The sequence below is a fragment of the Macrobrachium rosenbergii genome, chromosome 21 (genome assembly GCF_040412425.1).
Source record: "Macrobrachium rosenbergii isolate ZJJX-2024 chromosome 21, ASM4041242v1, whole genome shotgun sequence".
NCBI classification, from domain to species: Eukaryota; Metazoa; Arthropoda; class Malacostraca; order Decapoda; family Palaemonidae; genus Macrobrachium; species Macrobrachium rosenbergii.
The window spans coordinates 62,631,526-62,658,926 of NC_089761.1; the positions used below are offsets into that span (position 1 = coordinate 62,631,526).

Here is a 27,401-nt window from a genome sequence, read left to right on the forward strand (position 1 = left end):
TTGCGAACTTCCACCACAAAGAACTGTAGCCCCAAATGGATTGATATTAATTCTTTGAAAATCATATGCCAACTTCTTTGTTCCAGGGACCATGTCCCAGAAACTTCCTTGTTCCCCAAAAGAGCTCCCCAACCTAAGTCTAACGCGTCTGAGTAAAAGCCTAGGTCGGGGCTCAGAGGGAGGAGAGATTTCCCTTCTAAAAACTTGTCTTTGGAATTCCACCACTGCAAACCTTTCCTGATCTCTAGGGTCACAGGAAAAATAAATGTGTCCAGGAATTTTCTTCTGTCTCAGCTGGCCCCCAGGAGGACTATAGAACTCTCATATGGAGTCTGCCCAGAGAGACGAACTGTTCTATAAAGGCTAAAAGCCCATAGCAGTTTTGAAGAGAGAAATTCGTTGACCGTCCTCAGGCAGGATTCTACTTTCTTGGGGGACGGAAAAACCAGAAAACTCTGAGAGTCTATCGTCATTCCAAAATATAGAATCTCCTATGTCGGAGTCAGCTGGGTCTTCTGCGTATTGATCAGTAAGCCCAAGTCATGAGCTAGGAGAAGGATCTTCCAAAGGTCCTCTGTACACTTCTCCTTCAACTAGGATTGAAAGAGCCAATCGTCCAGATAAAGGGAGATGTTGATCCCCATAAGATGGAGCCACTTTGTGAGAGGGGCAAGAATTGGAATGTCCCATAAGATGGAGCCACTTTGTGAGAGGGGCAAGAACTGGAATGGAGACTCGAGGAGCCGCAGAGAGGCTAAAGCACAAAGCTCGAAACTGATGAGCTCTGTTTTGGTACACAAACCTGGGGTACTTCCTCAAGTCCGGATTGATGGAAACATGGAAGTATGCGTCCTGCATATCGATGGTGATCATCCAATCTCCCTGGCAAATGGATGATAGGACGGTCCAGTTTGTCTCCATTCTGAATTTCATCTTCTGGATGAAGACATTCAGGGCGCTGACGTCCAGGACAGTCTCCAACCTCCTGATGACTTGGGGACTACATAAAGATGCTTGTACAACCCAACAACTAATGTCTTTTACCACCTCTATTGCTCCCTTCCTGAGGAGGGATGAAACTTCTTGGGAGAGGGCTGAAAACCTCTCCGAGCCTACTGAGTACACAGTCAATGCAATGGGCGCATTGACTAAGGGTGGTTTCTCCCTGAATGGGATGGAGTAGCCCTCCCTCAGGACTTCCAAGATCCAACGTTCCGATCCCTTCACTTCCCATCTTTCCCAAAAAAGGAGTTGTCTGGCTCTACTCGAGGACAGAATCCTCAATTCCACAAGGAAGGCTTGGAGGAGGACCTCTTAACGGCACGAGACAAGAAGCGGATGTTCGAGTGAGGTCTGGAGTAAGCCCTTTGTCTGCTACTATGAAAGGGCTGCAGCTGGAGAGGAGATGCCGTTTTGGCGCTGAGGGCGGTCATCTCCTTAGGGTATCTAGTCAACTGGGGCAAAAGGTTCTGCGTTGACTTTTGAAAGTCTGACGCAAGTTCTTGAACTGTAGACTGAGGAAACAGGTGTTGACAGTCTGGTGGGGAGAAAAGGAGCACCGACTTTTGCAAAGAAGTAACCCCCCTTGGTAGTGTATGAACACCAAAGCTCTCTCTTCTTGAGCACCCCCACAGCAAAGAGAAAGGCCAACTCCTGTGAGCTGTCTCTAATGCCCTTATCAGTACATGAAAGGATACCAAGACAGTCCATGGCACAATCCTCAGGCAAATTAGCACAGTCCTTAATCTTAGGTGCAAGGGCTCCCACAGACCAGTCCAAGAAACTCAGGACTTCAAAAATTTTAAAAAGGTTCTTGAGGAGATGGCCCAGTTCTGTTGCGGACAACATCACTTTGGCAGAAGAAAAAGTCGACTTTTGGGATGAATCAATCACAGCCCACAGAAGTCCCCCTGGGAGGAGGCAGAGACTCCCAAGGAAGGAGCATTCCTGTGGTGTACGATAAGTACCTCCTTCGAGACAGCCTGGAAGGAGGAAAACTGAAGGAGGCTTTCCCCTGCTCTCTCTTCTCAGAGAGCCAACCCTCAAACTCGGTTAAGGCTTTCCTCGTAGAGGAAGAAAGTATTATCTTAGGAAGCCTTTTGGAGCCTACAGGCTGGTTGCTCATTAAAAAATCTGAAGCTGGCAAAGCCAGTTCCACTCGCGAGAAGAAAATCAGGAAAACTAACTGGTAAAATTCTTAGCAAGGCCGCATAAGCAGGAGGAAGAGTGTCTTGGTCCACTTCCTCTTCCACATCTGATGACACTGGGGACAAAGACAAGTTTGCAGGAGGTTGAGAAGCCAACAGCACCTTCTTGAGCAAGTCTAAAATGCTGTCAAGTTGGTGTGAACGGAAGCCAACAACAGATCAGCAACTGCTGGAGCCTGAACACCTAAGGTACTTGTCTGCAGAAGAGGTGGCAGCTGAGAGGGGGCTGGAGCTGGGCACTTGGCAGCTGGCACTGCAAACACTGGATCTGGCACCGCATGCTTGAAGGCTGAGACTGGGCAGTCATGCACTACAGGGTGCTTGGGCGCTAATGGACGCTTTGATGCTCTTGGGCGCTCAGGCAATATCGAGAGCTAGCGGGCGCTCGGACACTAAAGGAAGCTCAGGAGCTGCTGGGCGCTTGGGCGCCACCAGGCGCTCGAACGACGACAGATTCTTACACGAAGAGGAGCGTTTACAAGAGTGAGAAGCTGAACACTTGGGAGCCAAATATTGGCTTTCTACCACTGGAGTGCTCTGAGGAAAAACGCTCTGGGCTGTCTCAGTAACTGCAAGACAGACGAGGGCTACAAGCAGGTTCGCTGAACCTCTTGCAGGGTACTGGAGGAGAGTGCGACACATCTACTGTATGCCTTTTCAGTGGCCGTAATTCGTCCTTAAAACGCCACTGGTGCCCGAGACTGGACTCCTCAGAACTAGCAGAAAGACGACGCACTTCAATAGAGATGCCTTTCCAGTGGCTCTTTGTCATAACCTGGGATGCAACAACAGGTCCGACTGAGGGGGGTGACGACCCGTGGGCAAACCCCACCGACCTCCCTTGGGCTGGCAGTATAACTCCTCCCAGGTTTAGGGGAGTATGACAGTGACTTTTGACTAGGAGAATCGGCAGGACAAGCAGCCACCTCCTCCACTACCACTTCACTTGCACTTTTCTCACGTATCTTGTCCATTAGGACTCTCACTGAAGACCCCAACTGGGCCATAGTACTCACTATCAAACTAAATTTCTGATCAAATCTTGACTTGAGGCAGGCAATGGGATCGGGTTCGGAAGCGTGGGAGCCAGGTAAAGGAGAGGGTGGTATAGTCTGAGGGCTGGGAATGGGAGACATGATAGACATGGGCTCAGAAACAGGAGGAACGATAATATCATCTGAAGACTTAGTAGAATCCTGGCTGGCTAAGGTCTTATTATTTTAGTATTATAGGCTCTAGCAGCTGCCTTCCTCCTCCTGTCTCTTTCTAGTTTAGCTAAATGTGACTTTAAAGTCTTTCACTTTTTGCTATCCCAGTCTTTACATTCTTCACATGTCAAATCCACTGAACATACCTGTCCCCTACAAGCTGTGCAAAGGGTATGCGGATCATAAGAACCCCTTGTCAATCTTGTACTGCAGCCTTTGCTGCAATACCTAATGCTGCTCAACTTGAGTTGGATATTGTACACAAGTCAACTATCAAAAAGGGCTAAATCATGAAAAAATTGTCTCCTATTATGAAAATAGGTAAAAAAAAATCAGTAAAGTTGGTCATAAAGAACCTAACACTGGCTAAATGTGCCGAAAAGGCTACCAAATGTAAGAATTCTTCACCAATTGGGTAAAAAACATCAACCAGAAAAGCAAAGAATTCCAAAATGAGCTGCTGCACACAACTGGTCTGCAGTCATAAGCCGGCAGAAACAAACTGAAGCTCTTTGCTGAGTCATTCCTCTCCTTCCCCGAAAATGGGCGGGGCTAGTCACCTAGTCAAATCAAAACTAGCGCTACCACAAATTTAAAAATTTTAGCTGCTGTGCAAGTTGAAACCAATAGCTATGTAATTAATGTACTTGTTAAGTTACTTATACAAAAGAAAGTTACATAAATTATTGTGTTTTCTTATGTTTTAGTGGTACAGGCAGTCCCTGCTTAACGGTGGGCTCGGTTAACAGCGATTCGGTTTTATGGGGCTTGTCTAGCGACGAAAATCAGCAATTTTCGGCGCTGAAAATCGCTGATTTCGCTTATTGGCGCTGATAATGGGGTATTGGCGCCGATATATACCTAACAGAGGTGCTGATAACCGAAAATCAGCACTTTCGGTGCCGATAACCCCCGAAAATCGCAGAAAAAGTGCCGAAATCGCTGATTTTCGGTTAGCAGCGATTTTCGGTTATCATCATACCCTCAGAAACAGAACCCTGCCGATAACCGGGGACTGCCTGTAGTGGGTTAATGTGGCTTTTCTTAGCAACATTCACTTCAGGGTGTGACGTCCCTGCCTACACAAGTTAGGGTTGAAGAGACTCTTTAGCCTTGGCAGGCAACTCTTTTAGGAGAAGTACACTCTGAAATCAAACCAGTGGGTGGAAGGGACCCTTTAGTCTTGGTAGGCAACCCTTCTAAGAGAACTCAAACCTTATTCTCCAACCTTGGACTGTGCCATAGCCATAGTACTTTGGCCTTCCATGGTCTTGGGTTTGAGTTCACTTGCCTGGGGTACAATTGGGCATTTATCTTCTTTTTAGTTCATTTTCCTCTTTTTTCGAAAAGTGTGTAGGACAGGCCAATGAGAAAGCAAAAGTTGCTTGGTGGATTATCAGGAAAGTGCTTTCATCTTTCCCTGATCTATTCCTACTGAGCTTTTTATTTCTAAATCTATCCAGACTGTCCTCCCCCAGTTGTTGTAGCATACCCGGCAGATTTCATTTGCCTTACATGGTGTGTCAGCCCCACCCTGTCGGCCAGTTGCTTCTGGGGCTTTTTTTCAATGACATATGCACATGTTTATTTATACTTTCAACAGAATTTTTGTACAATGACATATGCACGTGTTTCTTTATACTTACAATAGAATTTTTGTAAATAATATAAATACTGTTGTTGTTGATGACACTGTTGTTTATTGTTCTGTTGATGTTTACAATGTTACTGTTGTTATGAGTCTATTTATTAGTTTTGATACTGATTTTATGTTATTAATTTTAATTCTTTCGGGAGACATTGAGCTGAACCCTGGGCCTGTTACTCATTACAGTAAGAAAAATTGCAAGATACTTTACTCAAATATTCGAGACTTAAGGTCAAATTTTCTTGATCTCCAGAGTTGTGCCTGTAACTGCAATTTGATGTTTTTATCTGAGACCCTTGTAAATACAGTGGCGCCCTGACTTAGGTTGGGATTTTCCAGCGCCATGCCGTAAATTGATTTCCGCTGAAGTTGATGTTTCGCCGTTATCAGCGCCTACGGCACCATAACTCGAGTTTTGGCACTGTAACTTGATGTTGCATCAAGTAACAGTGCTGTAATCACCGTTAACTTGATGCCTATTCTTGCTGTTAGTGCCATCAACTGTGCTTACAGCACCTTAACTTGATGCAACATCAAGTTATGGTGCTGTAAAATGCTGTTAACAGCACTGAAAAAGCGCGGTAAGATCGAATCGCCATAAGCCGAGGACGCACTGCTAGTAAGAAGCCAAAGGCTGAGTTTTTAATCCAGGGTTTGATGGCCCCGACTTTAATTACTGTCGTAACATCCCACATGTGCAAGGTATGGCTGTACAGTATATATACACTAAGTCTGGACGACCTATTATTCATCAGAAAAATTTGGAGTGTAGTTGCCATGAAGTTCTTTGTTTAAAAATGTATTGTATACGTATTTGCTGTTTATCCACAATGGAAATATCGACAATTCTACACGACAGTCTCTTGGAGAGGATTAGTATGGCTCAATCACAGGATTCAAAAGCTTCATTCATTATTTGTGGAGACTGTAATGCAAAGCAGAGTGAGTGGCTAAATTCAAATTCCACAGATCAAAATGGCCAGTCTACTCTTGAGTTCTGTGTATCTTCCAATTTTGTTCAGCTAACTGAGGAACCCACCAACATTTCTGGTACCTGTAATAGGTTAGACCTCATATTCACAGATGTTCGTACTACTGTCAAGTCCAAGGTCTGTGAATATATAGTATATTCCTAATGCCACCATTGGAACAACGGTCTGGCTAAAATCCAGAGCTAACTGGGATTGCATTATCGAAGCCTGTCAGGCACTTGATATTACAGATGCTATATTAGATCCTGATCCCGAGAAGTTAAATGAAATGCTCATGGTTGTTCTAATAAAATATGTCCCTAGAAAGGTCATCAAATTTTGGAAAAATTACCAGCCATGGTTTGATGATACATGTAGACGAGCCTACCATGACAAACAGACCAAATTCAATGCATGGGAACGAAATTGTTCAAATGAAAATTACAGCTGACACCTGCCAATTTGCAGATTTTTCTGTGAAATATAGCTCCAAATTATTCATGGAAAACATTCGCCTATTTGCAGATTTTTTCGTAGAGCATATCTAATATTCGCTAATTATTTTAATTTTATTTTTGTGACTAAATACATTTCTTATGATAAAAAAATATTTATAATTTTCAAATAATACAATATTAATGTGAACACAACAAAATATCAATAAAAAAATTTTTTTTTCTCTCAAAAAACATTCACCAAACGATGCACAAATTCCAAACATAAAGCTCCTGGGAAAGAAAATGCAGCTTGGGACGCTGAAATACCTTGGTGCCATGCTACTTGACATGCTATTGGCTGGCATTTGCAAAGAAGCCAATCCAGGAGTGCCATTCATTTTCCCTAGCGCTGATTGGCTGTGCCCCCCAAGACATTGTCTCATGGAGGTGTGCTGTGGGAGCCTGCATCTCTGCCAGTTCACCGAGTAGACCTCTGCTTTTCGAGTGGTTCACTGCGTATCTGTAAACTTTGTGTATCTTTGTCTTTTTAATATGTGTATATTTTTTAATCGTGCCCTAAGATGCACAGAGAGCTTTCGGAAATTTGCTCAAACAGATTCCTGAAAGCTCTCTGTAGAGATTTTTAAATATATGTATCCAAACATAACTATGGATTTGTTTCTTCAAAACAATGTGTTTACATCTTCAGTATGTATGGCATTTCTCAATGACAACTGTCCAAAGTATTATTATTACTATTGTATTATTAAAACAGTTTAGCCAGACCACTGAGCTGACTATCAGCTCTCATAAGGCTGGCCTGAAGGATTTGGATGAAATGACAGGTCTGGGCTAGAAGCCTAGCACTGGGACCAAATAGGTCATTCGATATAGTGATGAATGAATGAAAATTAAATTAAAAACTGCACAGGGGCACATGCTCTCATACTAGAACACACTCACACAATAAATACATACATACATTTCCATATAGGCTATACTCACTAAAAAGGTATATTAAAATTTAAAATAAATTTATTAAAATTTTAAAATTTAGTTGTTTTAAAATTCATTAGACCCCACAGGGTTTTCATATTTCTATTATTTGCTTTTTATATTTTATCAATTAAATCACAGCTCCTCACGAACATTAAAACTGGTGGAGCGCCTACAGTTTAGTTGGCCAAGGCTGTCATGTAGGTTCCAACTAGGAAACTGGCATACAAATACAAACAAAACAAACTTTTGCTATAGTGCCAGGTCCTGACCTAACCAGATGTAACCAACCTACCCTAACAGAGGGCAGCGTACCCTAACCTAGCCGGGGGGGGGGCAGCGGCAAGAAAGCGTGGGGTCGCTGGGTTGCGAGCAGGGTCGGGTCGCGGAACTACTTTCCTTGGCGGAGTGATTGTAGTCCGGGCAGAAGGTGTTGCATGGCCTGGCCAACTAAACTGTAAACTACCCTATATAAGATATATACAAACAATCATTGTAAGTAAATGGCAAAATAAATGGAATGAAGAACCTGAAAATAAAAAATAAAACATAAAATCCTGTGTTGGAAAATGGAGTTCATCATATCAGAGAGAGAGAGACACACACAAGTAATTCTGACGCATCTTCAAATAGGCCATACTCGTTTGACACATGGACACTTAATGAACAGTCCATGTGCCCCTCCTCCCAAATGCCCAGATTGCAAAGTGTTGATAGCAGTCAAACATGTATTGTGTGAATGTCCAAAATATAACCTGCAGCGATTATCAGATTTTGAAAATAGATCAATGAAGGAAATTTTGTTAGAATCTATTACATTTTCAGCAATCTGGGCATTTGGGAGGAGGGCCACATGGACTGTTCATTAATGGTGGTATACCTTAGTTTTACCAAACCACTGAGCTGATTAACAGCTCTCCTAAAAAGGATTAGACTTATTTTACGTGGCTAAGAACCAATTGGTTACTTAGCAACGGGACCTACAGCTTATTGTGAAATCCGAACCACATTATAGCGAGAAATGAATTTCTATCACCAGAAATAAATTCCTCTAACTCTTCATCAGCCGGCCGCGGGAATTGAACTCCGGCCCATCGAATGACAGTCTGAAGCTCAACCGGTTCGGCCAACAAAGGGCTGACTGTTCATTAAGTGTCCATGTGTCAAACGAGTATGGCCTATTCGAAGATGCGTCAGAATTACATGTGTGTGTGTCTCTCTCTCTGATATGATGAACTCCATTTTCCAACACAGGATTTTATGTTTTATTTTTTATTTTCAGGTTCTTCATTCCATTTATTTTGTCATTTACTTACAATGATTGTATATATCTTATATATAGTCACTAATAGGGATGTTTACATTTGCTCTTGTCATGTGGACTGCTTCTTGAGCTGCTTTATCAGCCTCTTCATTTCCTTTAATCCCCACATGGGCAGGGATCCAACACATTTCAATATTTTTTCCATTATTATACAATTCATGGAGTGAAAACTTAATTTGTTGTACAATATTGTTTTATTTATTATAGCTTTGAATGGCTTCTATAGCGCTTCTGGAGTCGCTATAAATCACAAAATTATTACGAGGCTTCTCTAATTATTTTTATGGCTGATGCTATTGCACATAACTCAGCTTTAAATACCAAGGCACTATCTGGTAGAGAGAACTGATACGTTTTGTCTGGGGATACTGCAGCATATCCCACTCCGTATTGTGACTTAGATCTGTCGGTGTATATTGCGTAATGAGGACCTTTTCGGATTATATGTTCTACTGCATGTTGTCTATGGTGTTCTGGGGTATATGAATAACTTTTTGATAACTATTTTAAGTGTGTACAAATTCTCATTTTATTTATTGTCCAAGGAGGAGGTAATTTTAATATTTATATTTAGTGACTCAAACAATCTTCCAGCTCTAACTGGGAAAGGAGGTGGATGATTGTTTATAAACACATCTCTTGATCCAAATGATTTTTTGGTTGGAGAATCTTTTGTCTGAATTCTCAGAGCACTCTTCATTGTTACTAGCTCTCTATGGAGAGAGAGAGAGAGAGAGAGAGGTAGTTCTCCACATTCAACTTGTAAAGAAGACGGTGATGATCAAAGAGCTCCTGAACATATTCTAAGGCCTTCATTATGAACTGGGTCTAACGTTTTTAGCATTGCATCTGATGCCGAGCCATATATTTTGCTTCCGAGATCAATGATAGACAGCATTGTTGCTTTATACAGTACAGTAAGGGTATGTCTATTGGCTTTCCAAGTAGTGTTAGATTATTTTTTAATTAGGTTTAATGCTCTTTTATATTTTGACTTCATGTATGTTAGGTGGGCTTTCCAGTTCAAGTGAGTATCAAATACTAATCCTAAAAATTCTGCTGTTTGGTCAATTGGTATGGAATGATTTCTGATTTTAAATCTATTTCTTCACCTTTTTTCCACTTTTTATTTCTATAAAACATTACTGTTTGAGTCTTTGTATAGAAAATTTGAAGCCTACAGGTGAGGTCCATTCATCTATTTTTATTATAGTTTTATTAATGATTCGCTCTGCATGTTTAATGTAAGATGCTGAATAATACATGGCAAAATCATCCATATACAAGTTATTTTTAATTCCGATAGGTAGATTATAACTGATATCATTTACTGCTAAAGTAAACAGTGTGCCACTAAGGAAGCTTCCTTGTGGAACACCATTTTCAAGTGGAAATGTACTTGACAATACATCATCAATTCTCACTTGAAAAGTGCGATTTGTCAGAAAGTTTTTGATAAACCTACGTAAATGTCCACATATGCTACTTTTATATAACATTTTTAATATTGCATGTCTCCATGTAGTATCATATGCCTTTTCAATGTCAAAAAAGAAGGCTATAGTAATTTGTTTTCGTTCAAATCCTCTGCGTATGTGGTCTCCCAAGTTAGACAGAGAATCCAGTGTAGATCTGTTACATTGTGACCCAAACTGAGTGGGAGTCAAAATTTTATTTTCTCGAATGTGCCATGTTAGTCGAGCATTTACCATTTTCTCTAGTAATTCGCATAAACAACTTGTTAAAGAAATTGGTCTGTAATTGTTTACATTACTGGGATCTTTTCCAGGTTTGGGGATAAGAATAATTATGGCTTTATGCCATTCGTCAGCAAATGAATTTCGAAGCCATAAGTGGTTATAAAACTCTAATAAGTATGTCTTTGCCAAAGGTGCTAAATGGCAGATCATTTCAAAGCAAATACTGTCACCTCCGGGGGCAGATTTATTGCTGTTCAACTGAGAAAACTCCAACTTTTCCATATTAAATTTTCTATTATAACATATATCTTCTATTGTTTCAAAATTTATTGTTATTAATACTGTTCTATTTTTCTTTGTGCGAAGATGCTCCTCTAAATTTTTGTCACTACTTACTTTTGCTAAATTTTCTCCTATTACATAGTTTCTTGTTGGATGGATCAGTATAGTTCTCAGCTAGCACTCTGATGGGCCCGAGTTCAAGTCTCCGGCCAGCCAATGAAGAATTAGAGGAATTTATTTCTGGTGACAGAAATTCATTTCTTGGTATAATGTGGTTTGGATTCCACATTAAGCTGTAGGTCCCGTTGCTAGGTAACCAATTGGTTCTTAGCCATGTAAAAACAGTCTAATCCTTTAGGCCAGCCCTAGGAGAGCTGTTAATCAGCTCAGTGGTCTGATTAAGCTAAGGTATACTTAACTTTCTTCTATTACATTACCTATTTCTTTAGGATCAAGTATTCTTTTCCCATCTTTTATTATGGCATGTCTGGGTGGTTTAACATGGGTACCATTTATTTTCCTGAATTTTTCCCATATTTTTTTGTATGGGAGTATTATTAGAAAGATCTGATACATATTTCCTCCATGAATTGATTCTTCCTTGAATTACTTCTCTTTTAAATTCTGCAGATATTTTGTTACATAGAGGTTTTAATGTATCAATTTCTAATAATAATATAGTCATTTTTCGTAAAGTTCCTTCCAATATTGGTAGTGTTTTGTTTATTTTACTGAACTTTCTATTCAAATTATCTAGTCATCTTCCAAATTGGTGTTTCATTTTTATTAATTCCGTTAGTTTTCCAGACCACCATGGGACTTTGTGTTTTGTTGGGTGAGATTCTGATTTTGGTATTGCTTTATCAGCAGCATTTTTAATGAATAAAAGAAATTTATTAGTTTCATTATGGTCTTTTAAATATTCAAATGGTGGGATATTCCTAGTGTGGAATTCATATTGCTCCCAATCTGCTTTATAAATATTATATTGTGGGACATGCTTGGCAGGATTATTTTGTAATAATGAAATTAATATTGGGAAATGATCACTTGTATGCAAGTCGTCAACTGTATTCCAATCCAATCTGTCTACTATGTTTGTTGTACATAGAGTTAAATTGATTGAGGAAATTGTTCCATGTGTTTTAGAAACGTGTTGATTTCGTTATCATTTATACAGCACATGTATGAATCTATGAATTCTTCTATTTTACTTCCTGCTCTATGTGAGTCTGTACAATTACAGTCCCACATTGGGTTGTGAGCATTAAAATCACCTACTATTAATATAGGTTCCTTGGCATTATTAAGTAATTCTTTAAGTTTGTCAAAGTCATAATTTTTATCAGGTTGGTTGCATAAATTATAAATTACATAATTATCGTTTTGTATTCATATCCTATTACTCGATATCTGCAGATCAGTAAAGTTTACAGGTACTTTGTCATAACATACTTTGTTATGTACATACATAGCGGTACCTAAAATTTCCTTCTTCCTCTCTAGATGTAGATGCTAAGGTATATTTACCTATTGTTGATATTGTTTTGCTGACATGTCGTAAACATAATATCCTGATTCATATTCTTTTAGTAATCGTTGTATTTCTCCTAGGTGTAATCTGGTCTGCAGACCATTTATGTTCCATTTTGTATTATATAGCTATTGAAAATATTTTATTATAGTGGTTGAGTTTTACAGTACTCCCTTTTTTTGCATTATCAACTTGGATTTTTTCTAATAATTTATTCATGACATTCATTTGTTTTTCTTTATAATATACTAAGTGCTCAATGCACAAGCAACCTTTTTCATAGGTACTCAAATCTGTGGTTTCTTTTTTTCTATATTTCATAAAATTTCTTGTAATGTTTGTTAAACAATCTTTTATGTTTGTTATTATTGCACAATTCTACAAAACAATCACTATGCCCACATGTGTTTTCATGTACATTCCTTGTTTCATTTGCTCTTGTACCAATTATTGTTGATGGAGTAATTTCTTCTTCCTTGACATAATCATTGTTATCTTCAACTCCAGTGTTTTGGATATCTGTACCCATTGGTTTTACTATTATTTTTGGAGATAAAGGTATACTCTATTCTTAGTTTGTTTTTGTTCTTTCTTCATATCCTTTGTCTTTGGTTTAGTTTAACCAATGTTGCTCTAATTATAATTGTTTTTTTTTTGTTTTGGGGGGTGGTTTCTCCAGCGGCCTTTTTTTTTTATCTTTAATTTCCACTCCATCAGGACTTTCCTGTTTCTTCTGTAGTAGTATCATCATCTTATGCTATTTGCATTAACATTCCAAATGAGTTTGATAAAATGTTACCCATACCCTTTGAGCCTAATTCTTGATTCTTTACCATTTTATTTTTTTCTGTAGAGCATTATTTTCTTTTTGAGATTTATTTTCCTGCGTTTTGTATTTTTGTTTCATTATTAGTTCTTGTTATCGAAGCATATGTAAGTTTCTTAGTAGGATCTTGAATTCCTCTGACTTTCAATTCTAATTTAGCCTCTCTAATAGAGATCCCTGTTCTTCTTGTAGCATTTTCAATTCCGTATTGTATATGTAATGCATGCATTCTTTGGATCTTGCATGATGATTCTGCCCACAGTTTATACATTTTGGTTCACTGCAATTCCATTGTGTGGCATTGTTCTTCAGATCCACAAATGCACATACTGTACAGGTTCGATTCAACAATATTTTTTTCATGCCCATATTTACTACAGTTTTGACACTAATGGCTTTGGGACATAAGGCCTTATTTCTCTGTTTTGACCTAAAACTTTTATTTTTTGGGGTAGATCTTGACCCTTATTTTTTTTTGTTGTGATTTTTAACATTTCCTTATTTTTTTGTTTACTCGGTATATTACTGTATATACTTCACAATCTTGGACTCTAGGATATCTTTTTTTAAGAGAGTCCAAGGGAATATTTTTTTCGATTGGTTCGTCACTGTTCTCAGGAAGCACAATGGCATACCATGAATGCTATTCTTAGTGTCCCATGGAACGCAGCCATCCGACCCATCCCGCAAACTTGGAAACTTCTCCAGGCCTTTCCCACCCACAAAAACCCTTTCTCAGTCTGTTTATGAGTGTAAGCAGTATTAACATTTTCCTGAGGCAGCACAGCAATGCCAACCATCGGAAATCTATATATATAATAGAAACGAGTCTATAATTCAATAAACTAATTATTTCGATATATGCACAAGGGCATACAGAAAATCACTGATAAAGACAGAGACAGAAAAACAGAAAAGACGTTAGCGAAACAAAGTCATAACAGATGCCGAAGTTTAACCGGCGCCGCCAGTGACTAAAAGTGTTTACCCGCACCGCGCTGGGCAAAAAGATGAACTTATTTAGATCTTGACCTCGCCCGGTGACCTCTCGCACACCATAACGTTAACTCGATAACAACCGTTGAACGAATTGCATAGACAATTAAACTTGAAACATTAATGGAAAAGGGAAGGCCATCTGGACGAAACTAAGGAAAATTATACCAGATTTAGGCATCGAACCCATACCCATATATACGAAGGCTCTGGAAGCAGGGTCAGTTAGAAAAAGGCATCAGGGCAGGGAGTGTGCGAGATGTGTGGAGAGATGACTGTGAAACTTAATCTGACTTGTGAACTTATAAAATTTCTGAATGCCCACAGTCCAAGTGAAATTCTAAGTCCACGAATTTTACGATGTGCCTTTTAAGATAAAGACTCGGTCACTGCTACCCATTGAAAGGTGGAAAAAGTTATACAGTTTAAAGACTAAATAAATGTAATTAAGGGGAAACACAAATTTCATTTAACCAAAATTAATAAAAGAAAAACTTATGAAATATTGAAGGATAGCCGACATCTGAGCACGATAAGTGAAGTTCCAGCATAGTTAAATACCGAGCAACTTGTTCCTACGGAAGTGAAAGCAGACAGTATAACAGACAGTTCTAAGAAGTGCATGCCTTCACCATTACATATATATCCTTGGGGCCTTGGTCCCTGGTCCAGGTGTGTCGGACAATGGCGATCTGGATAGCTGAAGGATCAAACCCAGGTCTTTCAATTGCAAGGTAAGGGCACTACCAACTGAACAACATCAGTCATAAAAGAAGCTGGAACATAAGTACCACTGTAACTTAGGTTTTACTTGAACAGGCTAACTGCATAGCACAGAAGTGAGTTTTACCCAAATTACTAACTCAGCTGTGACCCAATTGACTGCATTTTATTTGAATTATTACACATATCTTTACTGATTCTTCAGTTTCGTAACAACACTGCATATGACACTAAAAATCATACATAACTAACATATTTTGTCAGTATTACAACCATTTTTTGTTTATCCATTACTAAATTCCTTAGGACCAGCAATGTATGAAATAAGACCTACATGCTCATCAAGAACAAATGCTACAGGCCAGTCCTGTGAGAGTTACGAATGTTAACTCAATGGTCTGGTTAAATACTTATCAGTAACATTTAAGTCCCTCTTAAATGTTATCAGCTACTAATTGTGGTACTTTATATGCCAGTTAAACAATGGTTTGCAGTTTTATTTTTAAATCAGTCACTTATAAATCCCAGAGGATCATGTTATTCCAGTCATAAAGTTTACTCTGAAGGTAAAGCTCTCCCAAAACTATAGGGTCCCACTGAAAAACAGTTTAACAGTCAACAAAATGCTCAAAAGAGCACTTATGGATATAAGGTTAAACGAAACAACAGATTATATTAACACATTTAGCTCAAACAAAATTGATTAACCCAAATTCTGATTAACTCCATACCTGGTCATCAGAAAGATTGTCAAGATTATACTGATCTTCTTCCAGTTCATCAAGATGAAGATCAGAATTAGGTCTTGGGAGGTTTCCCCCTCGTTCTCTCCCAACCGTCTTCTTTTTTGATGTTCCTGAAAGCATCTTGTCCATTTTGTCCAGCTGTGAGAGGAAAAATATTTAATATAATTTTACTTTAATTGCTCCATCACAAAATTATTTGTTTTTCTTAAGATTAACAAGGCAAGTTAGGCAAGTCACTTACATACTTAGTCAGTACATGATAGGTAATGATGGGTAGAAAATTATTTTGAATGCAAGCTACAAATATGATGTTAAGAAAAATCAGTTCTCACTACATCATAGCAGACAGCATTCAACGCTGAGTATTTGTAAAATTGATAACATATATTATTAGCAAATGTAAAAGCCTAATGAATCTTTGGCAACTTCAATAATCTATTCACTATAACTAATTAAAGATTCATGGTTCTCCCTTATATAATGCATTAACAAAGTGCTGTGCAGGATATTCACATCAAATTTCAGAAAAACTATTTTTTTTTTTATAATTATTTGTTTTAATAAATTTTTTTGACAATTCATTTCAAACCAATGATACCTGCATGCGCACTTTTTACTGGAACCAGCAATTATTTCATAAAAAACTGCTGGGCTCTTATTAATGAATTATACAAAAATATAAAGATAAATTGTATTTTTCTTAGATATACAACCCCATCTTTCATATAATATTCCAAGCATGAGCTAGAAAAGGTTGTTGAAACTTTGTAAACATTGGTTAATATGTGGCGAGCAGGTAAGTGGAGGGCACTGCTACTAATCTGTTGGTAATCCATCAGTTTCCTATAGGAAATGGAGATACTGTCTGGTTGGTTGAGGTGGGATTATTATAAAAGGTTCTGGCCTGAATATCTAGGAAAAATACATTTTACCTGAAAAATTTTGTTTCTTCTTCTTACAGGAATAAAAATGTACTCATGAAGTGGGAGGATCATCTAACAGAACTGACTAGTACTGTTCTAAAAGTTGAGGGAAAAGTGAGGTTGTGATTCTTTGCTACGTCCCCTAAGTCTGCAAAATGACAGGCTGGAGGGATGGTCAAACCCAGAATTGTGAGATTTCTTGTAACTTCCTATATATACAGTCTAGTATTGGGGAAAAATGGTTCAGTCATTTGCTACATCATCATCCTTGTTAAAGGAGACTGAAAGAATATAATAATTTTTATAAAATTCATTTTTCAGGTACTTACACTTCATCATTAGCTTTATCTGCAGCTGCTTGGTGAAGGTTCAATAAGTGTTAAAATTGAAATAATTGTTAACCCTTAAACACTGACTGGATGTATCATACGTCAACTAAAATTGTCTGTTGGGTGCCGAGTGGACGTACCGTACGTCGACTACAAAAAATTTCAACCTTCGGTCAAATTTGACTCGACCGAAATGGTTGAAAAACGCAATTGTACGCTAAAACTCTTACATTCTAGTTATATTCAATCATTTACCTTCATTTTGCAACAAATTGGACGTCTCTAGCACAATATTTCGATTTATGGTGAATTTTTGAAAAAGCTTTTTTCCTTACTCGCTGTAACTCGGCCGAAAATTTCAGAAATTCTTTCATCATTTTGTTGTAAGTTTTGCACTGTTTTATATTAGCCGTTACATAAAGTTTTATATATGAAAATGTGTGCAATTTCATGTAAAATACAGCAACATACAACCCATGGTTGTAGCTTTTATCAGTTTGGAAATATTTTCATATAAATCTCGATAACTGCCAAAATTTCAACCTTTGGTCAACTTTGATTCGAGGAAATGGTAAAAAACGCAATTTTAAGCTAAAACTCTTACATTCTAGTAATATTCAATCATTTACCTTCATTTTGCAACAAATTGGAAGTCTCTAGCACAATATTTCAATTTATGGTGAATTTTTTAAAAAACTTTTTCCTTACGTCCGCGCCAGAAATTCTTTCGTCACGTTGTCGTAATGTTTGCTTCGTTTTATATTAGTTGTTACATAAAGTTTTATATATGGAAATGTGCGCAATTTCATGTAGAATACAACAGAAAATAACTCATGGTTGTAGCTTTTATCAGTTTTGAAATATTTTCATATAAATCACGATAACTGCCAAAATTTCAACCTTCGGTCAACTTTAACTCGACCGAAATGATAAAAAAACGCAATTATAAGCTAAAACTCTTACATTCTAGTAATATTCAATCATGTACCTTCATTTTGCATCAAATTGGAAGTCTCTAGCACAATATTTCGATTTATGGTGAATTTCTGAAAAAAAAAAAACTTTTTCCTTACGTCTGCGCGCGGTAACTCAGCCGAACATCTCAGAAATTCTTTCGTTACGTTGTCGTAATGTTTGCATCGTTTTACATTGGTCGTTACATAAACTTTCATATATGAAAATGTGCGCAATTTCATGTAGAATACAACAGATAATAGCTCATGGTTGTAGCTTTTATCAGTTTTGAAATATTTTCACATAAATCACGATAACTGCCAAAATTCCTACCTTCGGTCAACTTTAACTCAACCGAAATGGTCGAAAAACGCAATTATAAGCTAAAACTCTTACATTCTAGTAATATTCAATCATTTACCTTCATTTTGCAATAAATTGGAAGTCTCTAGCACAATATTTCAATTTATGGTGAATTTTTGAAAAAAACATTTTCCTTACGTCCGAGTGGTAACTCAGCCGAACATCTCAGAAATTCTTTCGTCACGTTGTCGTAATGTTTGCACCGTTTTATATTAGTCGTTACATAAAGTTTTATACATGAAAATGTGCGCAATTTCATGTACAATACAACAGAAAATAACTCATGGTTGTAGCGTTTATCAGTTTTGAAATATTTTCATATAAATCACAATAAATAGGAAAAATTCTACTTTCGGTCAACTTTAACTCGACCGAAATGGTCGAAAACTGCAATTTGAAGCTAAAACACTTACGGTCTAGTAATATTCAATCAATTAGCTTCATTTTTCAACAAACGGGAAGTCTCTAGCACAATATTTCGATTTATGGTGAATTTTTGAAAAACATTTTTTTACGTCCCGTTACAAATTCATGCATCATTTTGTGATAATATTTTCTCTGTGTTGCTTTGATCGTTTTACAATTTGTTATATACCAAAATCATCGCAATTTAGTGTGCAATAAAAGGAAAAAATAACCCGTTAGCTTTAACCGTTTTGCTCACAGCACGATTTGTATAAAATTATATATGAAAATTTTTTTTTTGCGCTGTCATATATTTCAATATTTATATATGATAATGATATTTTTTTCATTTCTGATGGTTGCATACTAAACTTCAGGCAATTACAAAAAAGGAGCCACAAATGAACTCTTAATCTTAAAAACTAAAGCGTGTTGTGATTTTTTTAAAAACTTTTTTCCGCTTCGCGCTAACTCCTTAACGCCGCCGGCATAAGGGAGACGTTTTTGTAAATAGAGGCTCGGCGTTTAAGGGTTAATGAATATTCCCAATAGTTACCCCCAACCCTTTGGAGGGTGGGGGTAAGACAGTGAATGTTTGATTGTCATTCTTCTCCTCATCTCTTAAAAGGGGAGGAGGGAGCTAATGATAGAGGGTAAGTACCTAAAAAATTTATTTTATTATAAAAATAATTATTTTTGAGGCAAAACTTACCCTCTGTCATTAGCTGGCTCCAACACTGAGTGCTGGCTGACTCCAACAATGAGTGCTGGAGAGTGAAAGAGATTTTCCTATAACCAAATTATCAGATAGAAATATCCTTATCACTGCTTACCCGATGCATAAGATCCCATGGCAAGTTCTGACTTCAGTATATTTTTTTGGTAACTTAAGGGAGGATAATCCCAACTTTTTACACCTGCCAAGTTCAAGCACCTTTGTCGCACAAGAACTTTATATATAGTCAACTGCAAGAGAGGAATAAGCGACCTCAATGCAAGGTCTTGGCCGGTATCTAATTCTTTTTATGTGATATTCACATGAGGTACAAACCTATGCCCTTCATACCAATTAAACTTCTACAAAAGTAAGAAAGCAAATTCAAATGAGGATGCATCTGATTTGTCATATGGGGAAAAGGAACTGAGCCTGATTTGGTTATGAGTGCTGTTAATACAAGGATATTTGATTATCAAAGTGATTAGCTCAGAACCAAAGGACAAATGGAACTGAAAAGATGGCTTTCGCTCTTAATGGCTGACAACAAGTGACAATTTCAAATACATTTCAAGATGAAATGAGATAGATAAGATGAAATGTATCAACCCTGGGAAGCAAGATGCTATATTACCCTTCCATTCCAACTACGCCAACAGGACCTATCAAGAAGGTACCACAGTACTTTTAAGTTGAAATATGTCACTTCCAAAAGGCTGCTTTTTAAGCCTGTCTGACAGGCAAATTGTTCAAAAAAAAGTTGGAGTTCATTGGACTCCTACATAATGTATCCTGACCTTACTAAATGTTGGTAATTACTATGTAACAATATAGTAGTCAGCAATGAAATGTTGAAACAATAAAAAAATATGATGTCATTAGGACATGAAAGAACTTGATGCTTACCATCCACAACCAACCAGGCCTTTTAATCTTTGTGATGAAGCCTGCAAAATGTTAATACAGTGGGTTGCTGCTAGATCACTGATCAGCAATCATGGTTTCAGTTAATTGCAGGATTTTCTGTGGGACTTATCTCTAAATATATCACAGAAAATATGACATTTTTATGATAAAATAAAGTTTTATATATAAAATTACCAAGTAATTACATAGCTATTGGTTCCCTAACCTATGGCAGCTTAAAAATTCAAAATTAGCACGGTGGGACTGTTATCGTTAGTGTGTAGGTGACAAGGTCCAGTCCACCATCCGGGACTCAAGGAAACAACCAGTGGAGAGCTCAATTCGTTTTATGCTCAAATGTCCATGCAAGGGGAGGAGGGCGGGCTCCGATCATGTAATTACTTGCTAAGCATATATAAAACTTTATCATAAAAATGTCATTTTTATATAAGTAACTTACCAAGTAATTACACAGCTGATTGCACATTGTTAGGAGGTGGGAAAGAGCATGGACATATTCTACTCCAAAGCATTAAGTAAGAAATGTATTTGAAATAGAAAGATTGCTAACATTGAATGTTTGTTGTTTCCTTACCTGTTGAGAGAGCTGCTGCAGGTAGGTACTGCCTCTGGTCAGCGCTTCTCTCAACTTGTAGTGGACGTGGCAGTAGAGCCAAGGGTCGCCACTACATTAGTGGGAACTTTGCAGCGGAGGAAGTACACCATATGCTGACAAAGTTTTAAAAGATGCCCTTGCCCTGGGCAAAGACCAGAATACAAAATGACAACACTATCACCTACACCACAGAGTAAAACCAAAACCCAACCATAATCAATAATAAAATTCGAACTGGTGGGTACTCCAGGTACAATGTACCACCAGGCTTCCAATCGACTCAAAACCTTAAGTCAAGGCAAGTGGATGGTAAAGGAACAGAGTTTCCCTATGCTTCCTCTCCCAGCACCATGCCAGCCACAGATAAAGGTCCTAAAGTGCTACAATTTTTAAACATGGTTTCTATGCCCTTGAGGTAGTGTGAGGCGAATATGGACTTGCATCTCCAGAACGTCAACTGTAGGATTGAGGAAAGAGACAAATTGTGTTTAAAAGCGAGGGAAGGTGCGAGTGCCCTATATTTTGTGAGCCTTAACCTTAAGTAATGGAAAGGCTTCTTCCAGGATCTGAGAGTGGGCTTCTAATATTAACTCTCTCAGAAAAAAGGATATGGCATTTTTGGAGAGTGGGCAAACTGGGTTTCTTACATAGTACCAGAGGTTGCTCGAAGGTCCTCTGATCTTTTCCGTCCTCTGAAGATAGTAGCTGAGGCACCTCACTGGACAGAGGAGTCTTTCCTCTTCCTCAGGTCCTAAGATATCCATAATGTTCTTGATGACGAAATATCTAGGCCAGGGTTTAGAAGGGGCCTCGTTCTTTGCGAGGAAACCAAGAGAAAGAGAGCAGACTGCGTCCTCTTGTGCAAAGCCTATTCTCTTATCTATTTCCTGTAACTCGCTAATATGTTTGGCAGTGGCAAGAGTCACTAAAAAGAGAGTCTTTTTCATGAGATTCCTGAGGGAAACAGAATGAAGAGGTTCGAATTGAGGACCTGAGAGCCATTTCAGTACAACGTCTAAGCTCCAAGAAATGTTTAAAGAACTTTCTTTCTTGGACATATCGAAGGATTTGATCAAGTCAATGATATCTTGATTAGAAGACAGGTCCATTCCTCTGTGCTTGAAAACTGAGCTGAGCATCGACCTATACCCTTTGATGGTAGAGGTTGATAGCTTCCTGACGGACTTTAGGAATACCAAAAAGTCGGCTATTTGGCTTATACAGGCAGTCCCCAGTTATCGGCGGGGTTCCGTTTCTGAGGGTGTGATGATAACCGAAAATCGCCACTAAACAAAAATCGGCGATTTCAGCGCTTTTTCAGCGATTTTCGGGGGGTTATCAGCGCCGAAAAGCGCCGATTTTCGGTTATTGGCGCCGATAAGCAGAAATCGGCAATTTTCATCGCTAGACAAGCCCCATAAAACTGAATCGCTCTTAACCGAGCCCGCCGTTAACTGGGGACTGCCTGTAGATGTCTCAGAAAAAGAGACATTATGGAACTGCACTTCCTCCTGAAGATGCCCATTTTGATTGGTAGAGCTTTGTAGAAGAAGCTCGCCTGCATCTCGCAACCGCCTCTGCAGCCTGCCTCGAAAACCCTTTTGCTCTGACAAGGAGCCTGACAGTCTGAAGCCTGTCAGGGCCAGAGCGGATATCCCTTGGTGGAATCTGAGAAAGTGAGGTTGTTTGAACAGAGACTGTTTTTGTGGAAGAAGTCTTGGGTAGTCTACCAGGAGTCGCATCAAGTCTGGAAACCATTCCATGTTTGGCCAAAATGGGGCTACTAGGGTCATGGAGGTGTTCTGATGCATCGACAGCTTGTTGATTACTTCCCTGATCATTCCGAAGGGAGGGAAGGTATACACAGTCCAAAAGCATGGCGTCCATGCTCCATGCTTGAGGATCCAGGACCAGAGAGCAAAAGAGGGGTAGACGGTGGTTTCTCAACGTTGCGGAAAGATCCACTGTGGGTTTGCCCCACAGCTTCCACAGGTTGTCGCAAACTATTGGGTCTAAGGTACATTTGGTTGGAAAGACCTGTTTGAGGCAGCTTAATTCATCCTCAATCATGTTCCTTCTCCCTTGAATGAACCCGGTGACAAGAGAGAATTGGTTCTCCTCCACCCACAGAAGGAGATCCTTCGCCGTCTCGTACAGAGAGCTGTGGTGTTGTCCGCGTGTACTACAATCTTCTTGCCCCAGACCAGATCCGAGAAGGACTGAAGGCCCAGGTGAATTACTCTCAGTTTCTTTACATTGGTGTGAGATTTCTGTTGTACCGTAGTCCATGTTCCGGAGACTTCCCAGCCGTCCAGAAAGGAGCCCCAGCCTAGGTCGGAGGCATCTGAATAAAATAGGTCTGGGGGCACTGGGAGAAGAGACTTCCCTTCCTGAAATCTTTCTCCACACGACCACCACCGGAGATCCTCTTTGATTTCTGACGTAATCGGGAAGATGAAAGAATCTGGTTGGGTTTTTCTGCACCAATTCACTTTGATGAAAAACTGAAGGGGTCTCATGTGCAGTCTGCCTAGATTTACAAACTGCTCTACTGAAGTACGGGTCCTCTCATCCACTGCACTGCCGAGCAGGAAGGAAGAGCAAGGAACTGACTGACAGTTTGAAAGCAGTTCTCAACTCTTTTGGGCGACAGAAAAGCCTGAAAAGTCAGAGAATTCAGTATCATCCCTAAATAGTGAATCTCCTGAGTCGGTGTCAAAGGGATTTTTTTTTTGCTTATGAGAATGGCTAACTCCTGTGTCAGGTGAAGAGTTCTTCTCAAGTCCTTCGCGCACTTTTCCTCCGATGACGAGCGGAGAAGCCAATCATCTAGATATAAGTTGATGATGATTCCCAGAAGGTGAAGCCAGTTCCCCAGAGGAGCAAGGATTTGTATGAAAACTTGAGGAGCCGTCAATAAGCCGAAGTATAGGGCCCGGAACTGTAGTAGCCTGTCCTGAAAAACGAAGCGTAGAAATTTTCCTAAGTCCGGATGAACAGGGACGTGAAAATATGCATCCTGCATATCCAGGGTGACCATCCAGTCCCCCTGTTGTACTGAGGACAAGACTGAGCAAACAGTCTCCATATGAAACATGGTCTTCAGTATGAACACATTCAAGGTGCTGGCATCCAGAACAGGCCTCCAGGCCCCCGAGGCCTTCGGAACCATGAAAAGGCTATTGTAGAAACCTTCTTAGTGGGGATCTAGCACTTCTTCCACTGCTCCTTTAGAAAGAAGGAATTCAACTTCTTGAAAGAGAGCCAAAAAACTCGTGGAACCTTTTGAATACGCTGTCAAGGCGATTAGAGATGTAACTAAAGGAGGAGTCTTTGCGAAAGGAATGGAGTAGACCTCCTTGAGAACCTTGATCACCCAGGGGTCTGCTCCTCTGCTCTCCCATTCTTTCCAATAAAGTAGAAGTCTGGCTCCTCCCTCGGCACGGAGGACTAAATTCTCACTTCTTGGGGTTGGATTTGAAGGAAGACTTCTTAATGGACTTCATAGGAGGTCGCAAGTTTGATGTAGGTTGAGGCTGGGTCTTAGCTTTCCCTCCACAAAAGGGTTGAGACTGAAGAGGGGAGAATGATCTTGATGTGGAAGGCACAGGCTCCTTCGGACATCTAGTGGACTGTGCCAACAAGTCAGTGGTGGACTTTCTCTGCTAGTCCGAAAGAATCTTCTTCACTGTGTTTTGAGGAAAGAGGTGAGACTTGTCTAAAGGAGCGAAAAGTAGAGCTGAATTCTGAGTCGGCACGACTCCTTTTGAGGTGAATGAACACCAGAGCTCCCTCTTCTTAAGGACGCCCACAGAAAATAGGGAGGCGAGTTCTAAAGAGCCATCTCTAATTGCTGTGTCTGAGTATGAAAGAACTCCTAGCCAATAGGAGGCAAAGTCTTCAGCTAGATCAGGACAGTCTTCAATCTTCCTCAGTAGCACCCAGGTGGCCCAATCGAGGAAACTAAATATCTCAAACACCTTAAATATATTCTTGATAAGGTGATCCAGTTCAGCTGAGGAATACATTATCTTGGCTGACAAAAAGGCCATTCTACGAGATGAATCCACCAGACCAGAGAAGTCCCCTTGGGAGGAGGCAGGAACTCCCAAGGGAGGAGCTTCCCTGGTGGCATAGTAAGAGTACCTCATCTTCAACAATTTGCTGGGCTAAAAAGCGAATGCTGCTTTGCCCTGTTCTCTCTTAGCAGCCAGCCAGACATGAACTTCTTTGAGAGCCTTCTTTGAGGAGGAGGAAAGAACTAGCTTGGGTAACCTGGTACCTTCTGATGAATGCTTTTTCATGAGGAAGGTAGAAGCTGGAGAAGTAGGCGAGGCAAGTACAAAGAAATCAGGGAAATTATCCAGTAGGAAACACAGAAGAGGGAACCGTATCTTGAACAATCTCTTCCTCCTCTGAAGAGGTAGGAGACAATGATTTATCCTTGGACTCTGGAGCAGAAGAAGATTTCTTCAAAAACACCCATGAGCTCTGTCAATTGGTGCTTGAGTGGGGTTAAAGAATCTTCCTGGACTGATGAGAAAGATGGAATAACAGAAGAAGGTGCATGGGCTCCAGAAACAGAAGCTGGGAGTTCGGCTGCTGGCGTCAGAAGTTTGGGAGTTGGCGCCGGGTGCTCTAGAGCAGAAGTCTGGTGCAAGACAGTGGGAGCCGGGCACTCAACAGCAGTATTCTGGCACAAGGCGGTGGGTGCTGGACACTCATCAGGGGAAGTCTAGTGCGAGTCGATGGGCGCTTGGTGCTTGGAAGAAGTCGGGCGCTTAGAATGCTTATGGCACTCAGGACTGTCTCTGAAGAAATGACGATGATGAGCAGGAGAATCAGGCTGGACTTGAAAACTGTAGGAAGGTTGTGGGCTAGTCTCCCTGTACCTCTTGACAGCCAGGGGAGAAGAGTCGCCAACATCCGCATGTCTCTTGAGTGGGCGTGAAGAAATAGAGTAGCGATATGGGAGCTTCTTGTGCGGACTGGAAGATTCCGAATCTGAAGAAAGTTGATGCACAGGAATGCCTTTGCAATGGCGTTTAGTTGAAGTCTGGGAGCACACAACAGGCAAACCCAGCCAGCCTCCCTTGGACTTTCGGTATGTCTTCTCCCAGGTGCGGGGGAGCGGGACAGTGACCTTCGTCTAGGAGCACTGGTGGGACAGACAGCCACCTCCTCAATATACACAGCACTCTCACTTCTCACTGCACTGTCAGTACTTACATTTTTCTCCATTAGAGATTTAATAGCTGATCCCATTTCCATAATAGTACTAGATAATATACTAAATTTCTGATCGAACCTAGATTCGAGGCTGGCAATGGCACTAAGAGCGGAATCATGGAAACCTGGAACAGGAGTAGATGGTAAAGTAAGAGGACTTAGGATAGGAGAAGGAGGAGGAATTGGAGGAGTGGTAGTTCTGTCATTCCCTATATTTTCCATGGGAGTGGAACCTACATTGGCCCTACTTTCAGCCCTAATGGCTGCTTTCCACTTCTTATCTCTTTCTAATTTCTCTAGATGAGATTTCAAGGTTTTCCATTTCTTATCCTCCCAATCCTGACACTCTATGCAAGTATTATCCTTACTATATTCTTGCCCCCTACATTTAGTGCATTTGTATGAGAATTGTAAGAAAGCTTAGTTAGACTAGTTCTACAACCCTCAGAATAAAAGTGAATACTAGATGAACAGGAATCAGGCATTGTTAACTAAATAATACCTACAGTTAACTCTAACAACAATTTGACAATGGTAGCAAGCCACAAAGCAACAAATTCTGAATACTTCACCAAATTCGTGCAAAAAAAAGCCAAAAAGCGAAGAAGCAGCTGTGTGAAAACTTCCGATGTTAACCGGAAGCCGGCAGAAAACAAACTGAGCTCTCCACTGGACTGTTTCGGGTGGGCGGGACCTTTTTCACCTACAGACTCATGATAACAGCGCCACCACACGAATTTTGAATTTTTAAGCTGCTGTAGGTTAGGGAACCAATAGCTATGTAATTACTTGGTAAGTTACTTATATAAAATCACTAATTGGCACATTTTTTCACAGAGCAATATTCATTAAATACTGTATTTTCATTTTATTTTCACGACTAAATACATTTTAATGATAAAAAATTATCTACTAGTTTTCAAATATCAATATTAATGTAAACAAAAAAATATAAAAAAAAGCTAAATTAAAATTCTGCATAATCACAAAACAGTTTACCAATGTTCATACACATCTCAATTCAACTCTCTCTCTCTCTCTCTCTCTCTCTCTCTCTCTCTCTCTCTCTCTCTCTCTCTCTCTCTCAATAAAATGTTATTTCACTTACAGAATCCATTTATACTGTATTATATTGATGTATTATCATCATAATACCTGTATATATAAAAAAAAACAATCGTCCCAACATTTGTAATTGTTTTTACTGTAGGTACATGTTGACATATTTTTTTCTTTGATTTACTGAACTGTACTTCTTTACAAGTTTAGTTGACTCTATGATTATCACACATATTATAACAGTACACAAGAGAATATTTTATTACTGTTGACGTTTCATCTCTAATCACCGTGAAAATATTTA

General features: G+C 39.5%; 1 protein-coding gene across 4 annotated transcripts in view; it reads right to left on the reverse strand.

Annotated features, from left to right (window-relative positions):
- dia (diaphanous related formin 1) overlaps window positions 1–27,401 on the reverse strand; it is a 266,481-nt gene that overhangs the window by 156,935 nt on the left and 82,145 nt on the right. For all 4 annotated transcript variants that reach the window (XM_067123916.1, XM_067123917.1, XM_067123918.1 and 1 more), the window contains exon 3: window positions 15,584–15,736. In XM_067123916.1, coding sequence (XP_066980017.1) covers window positions 15,584–15,736 — 153 coding nt within the window. The remainder of the gene's footprint in view (window positions 1–15,583; window positions 15,737–27,401) is intronic.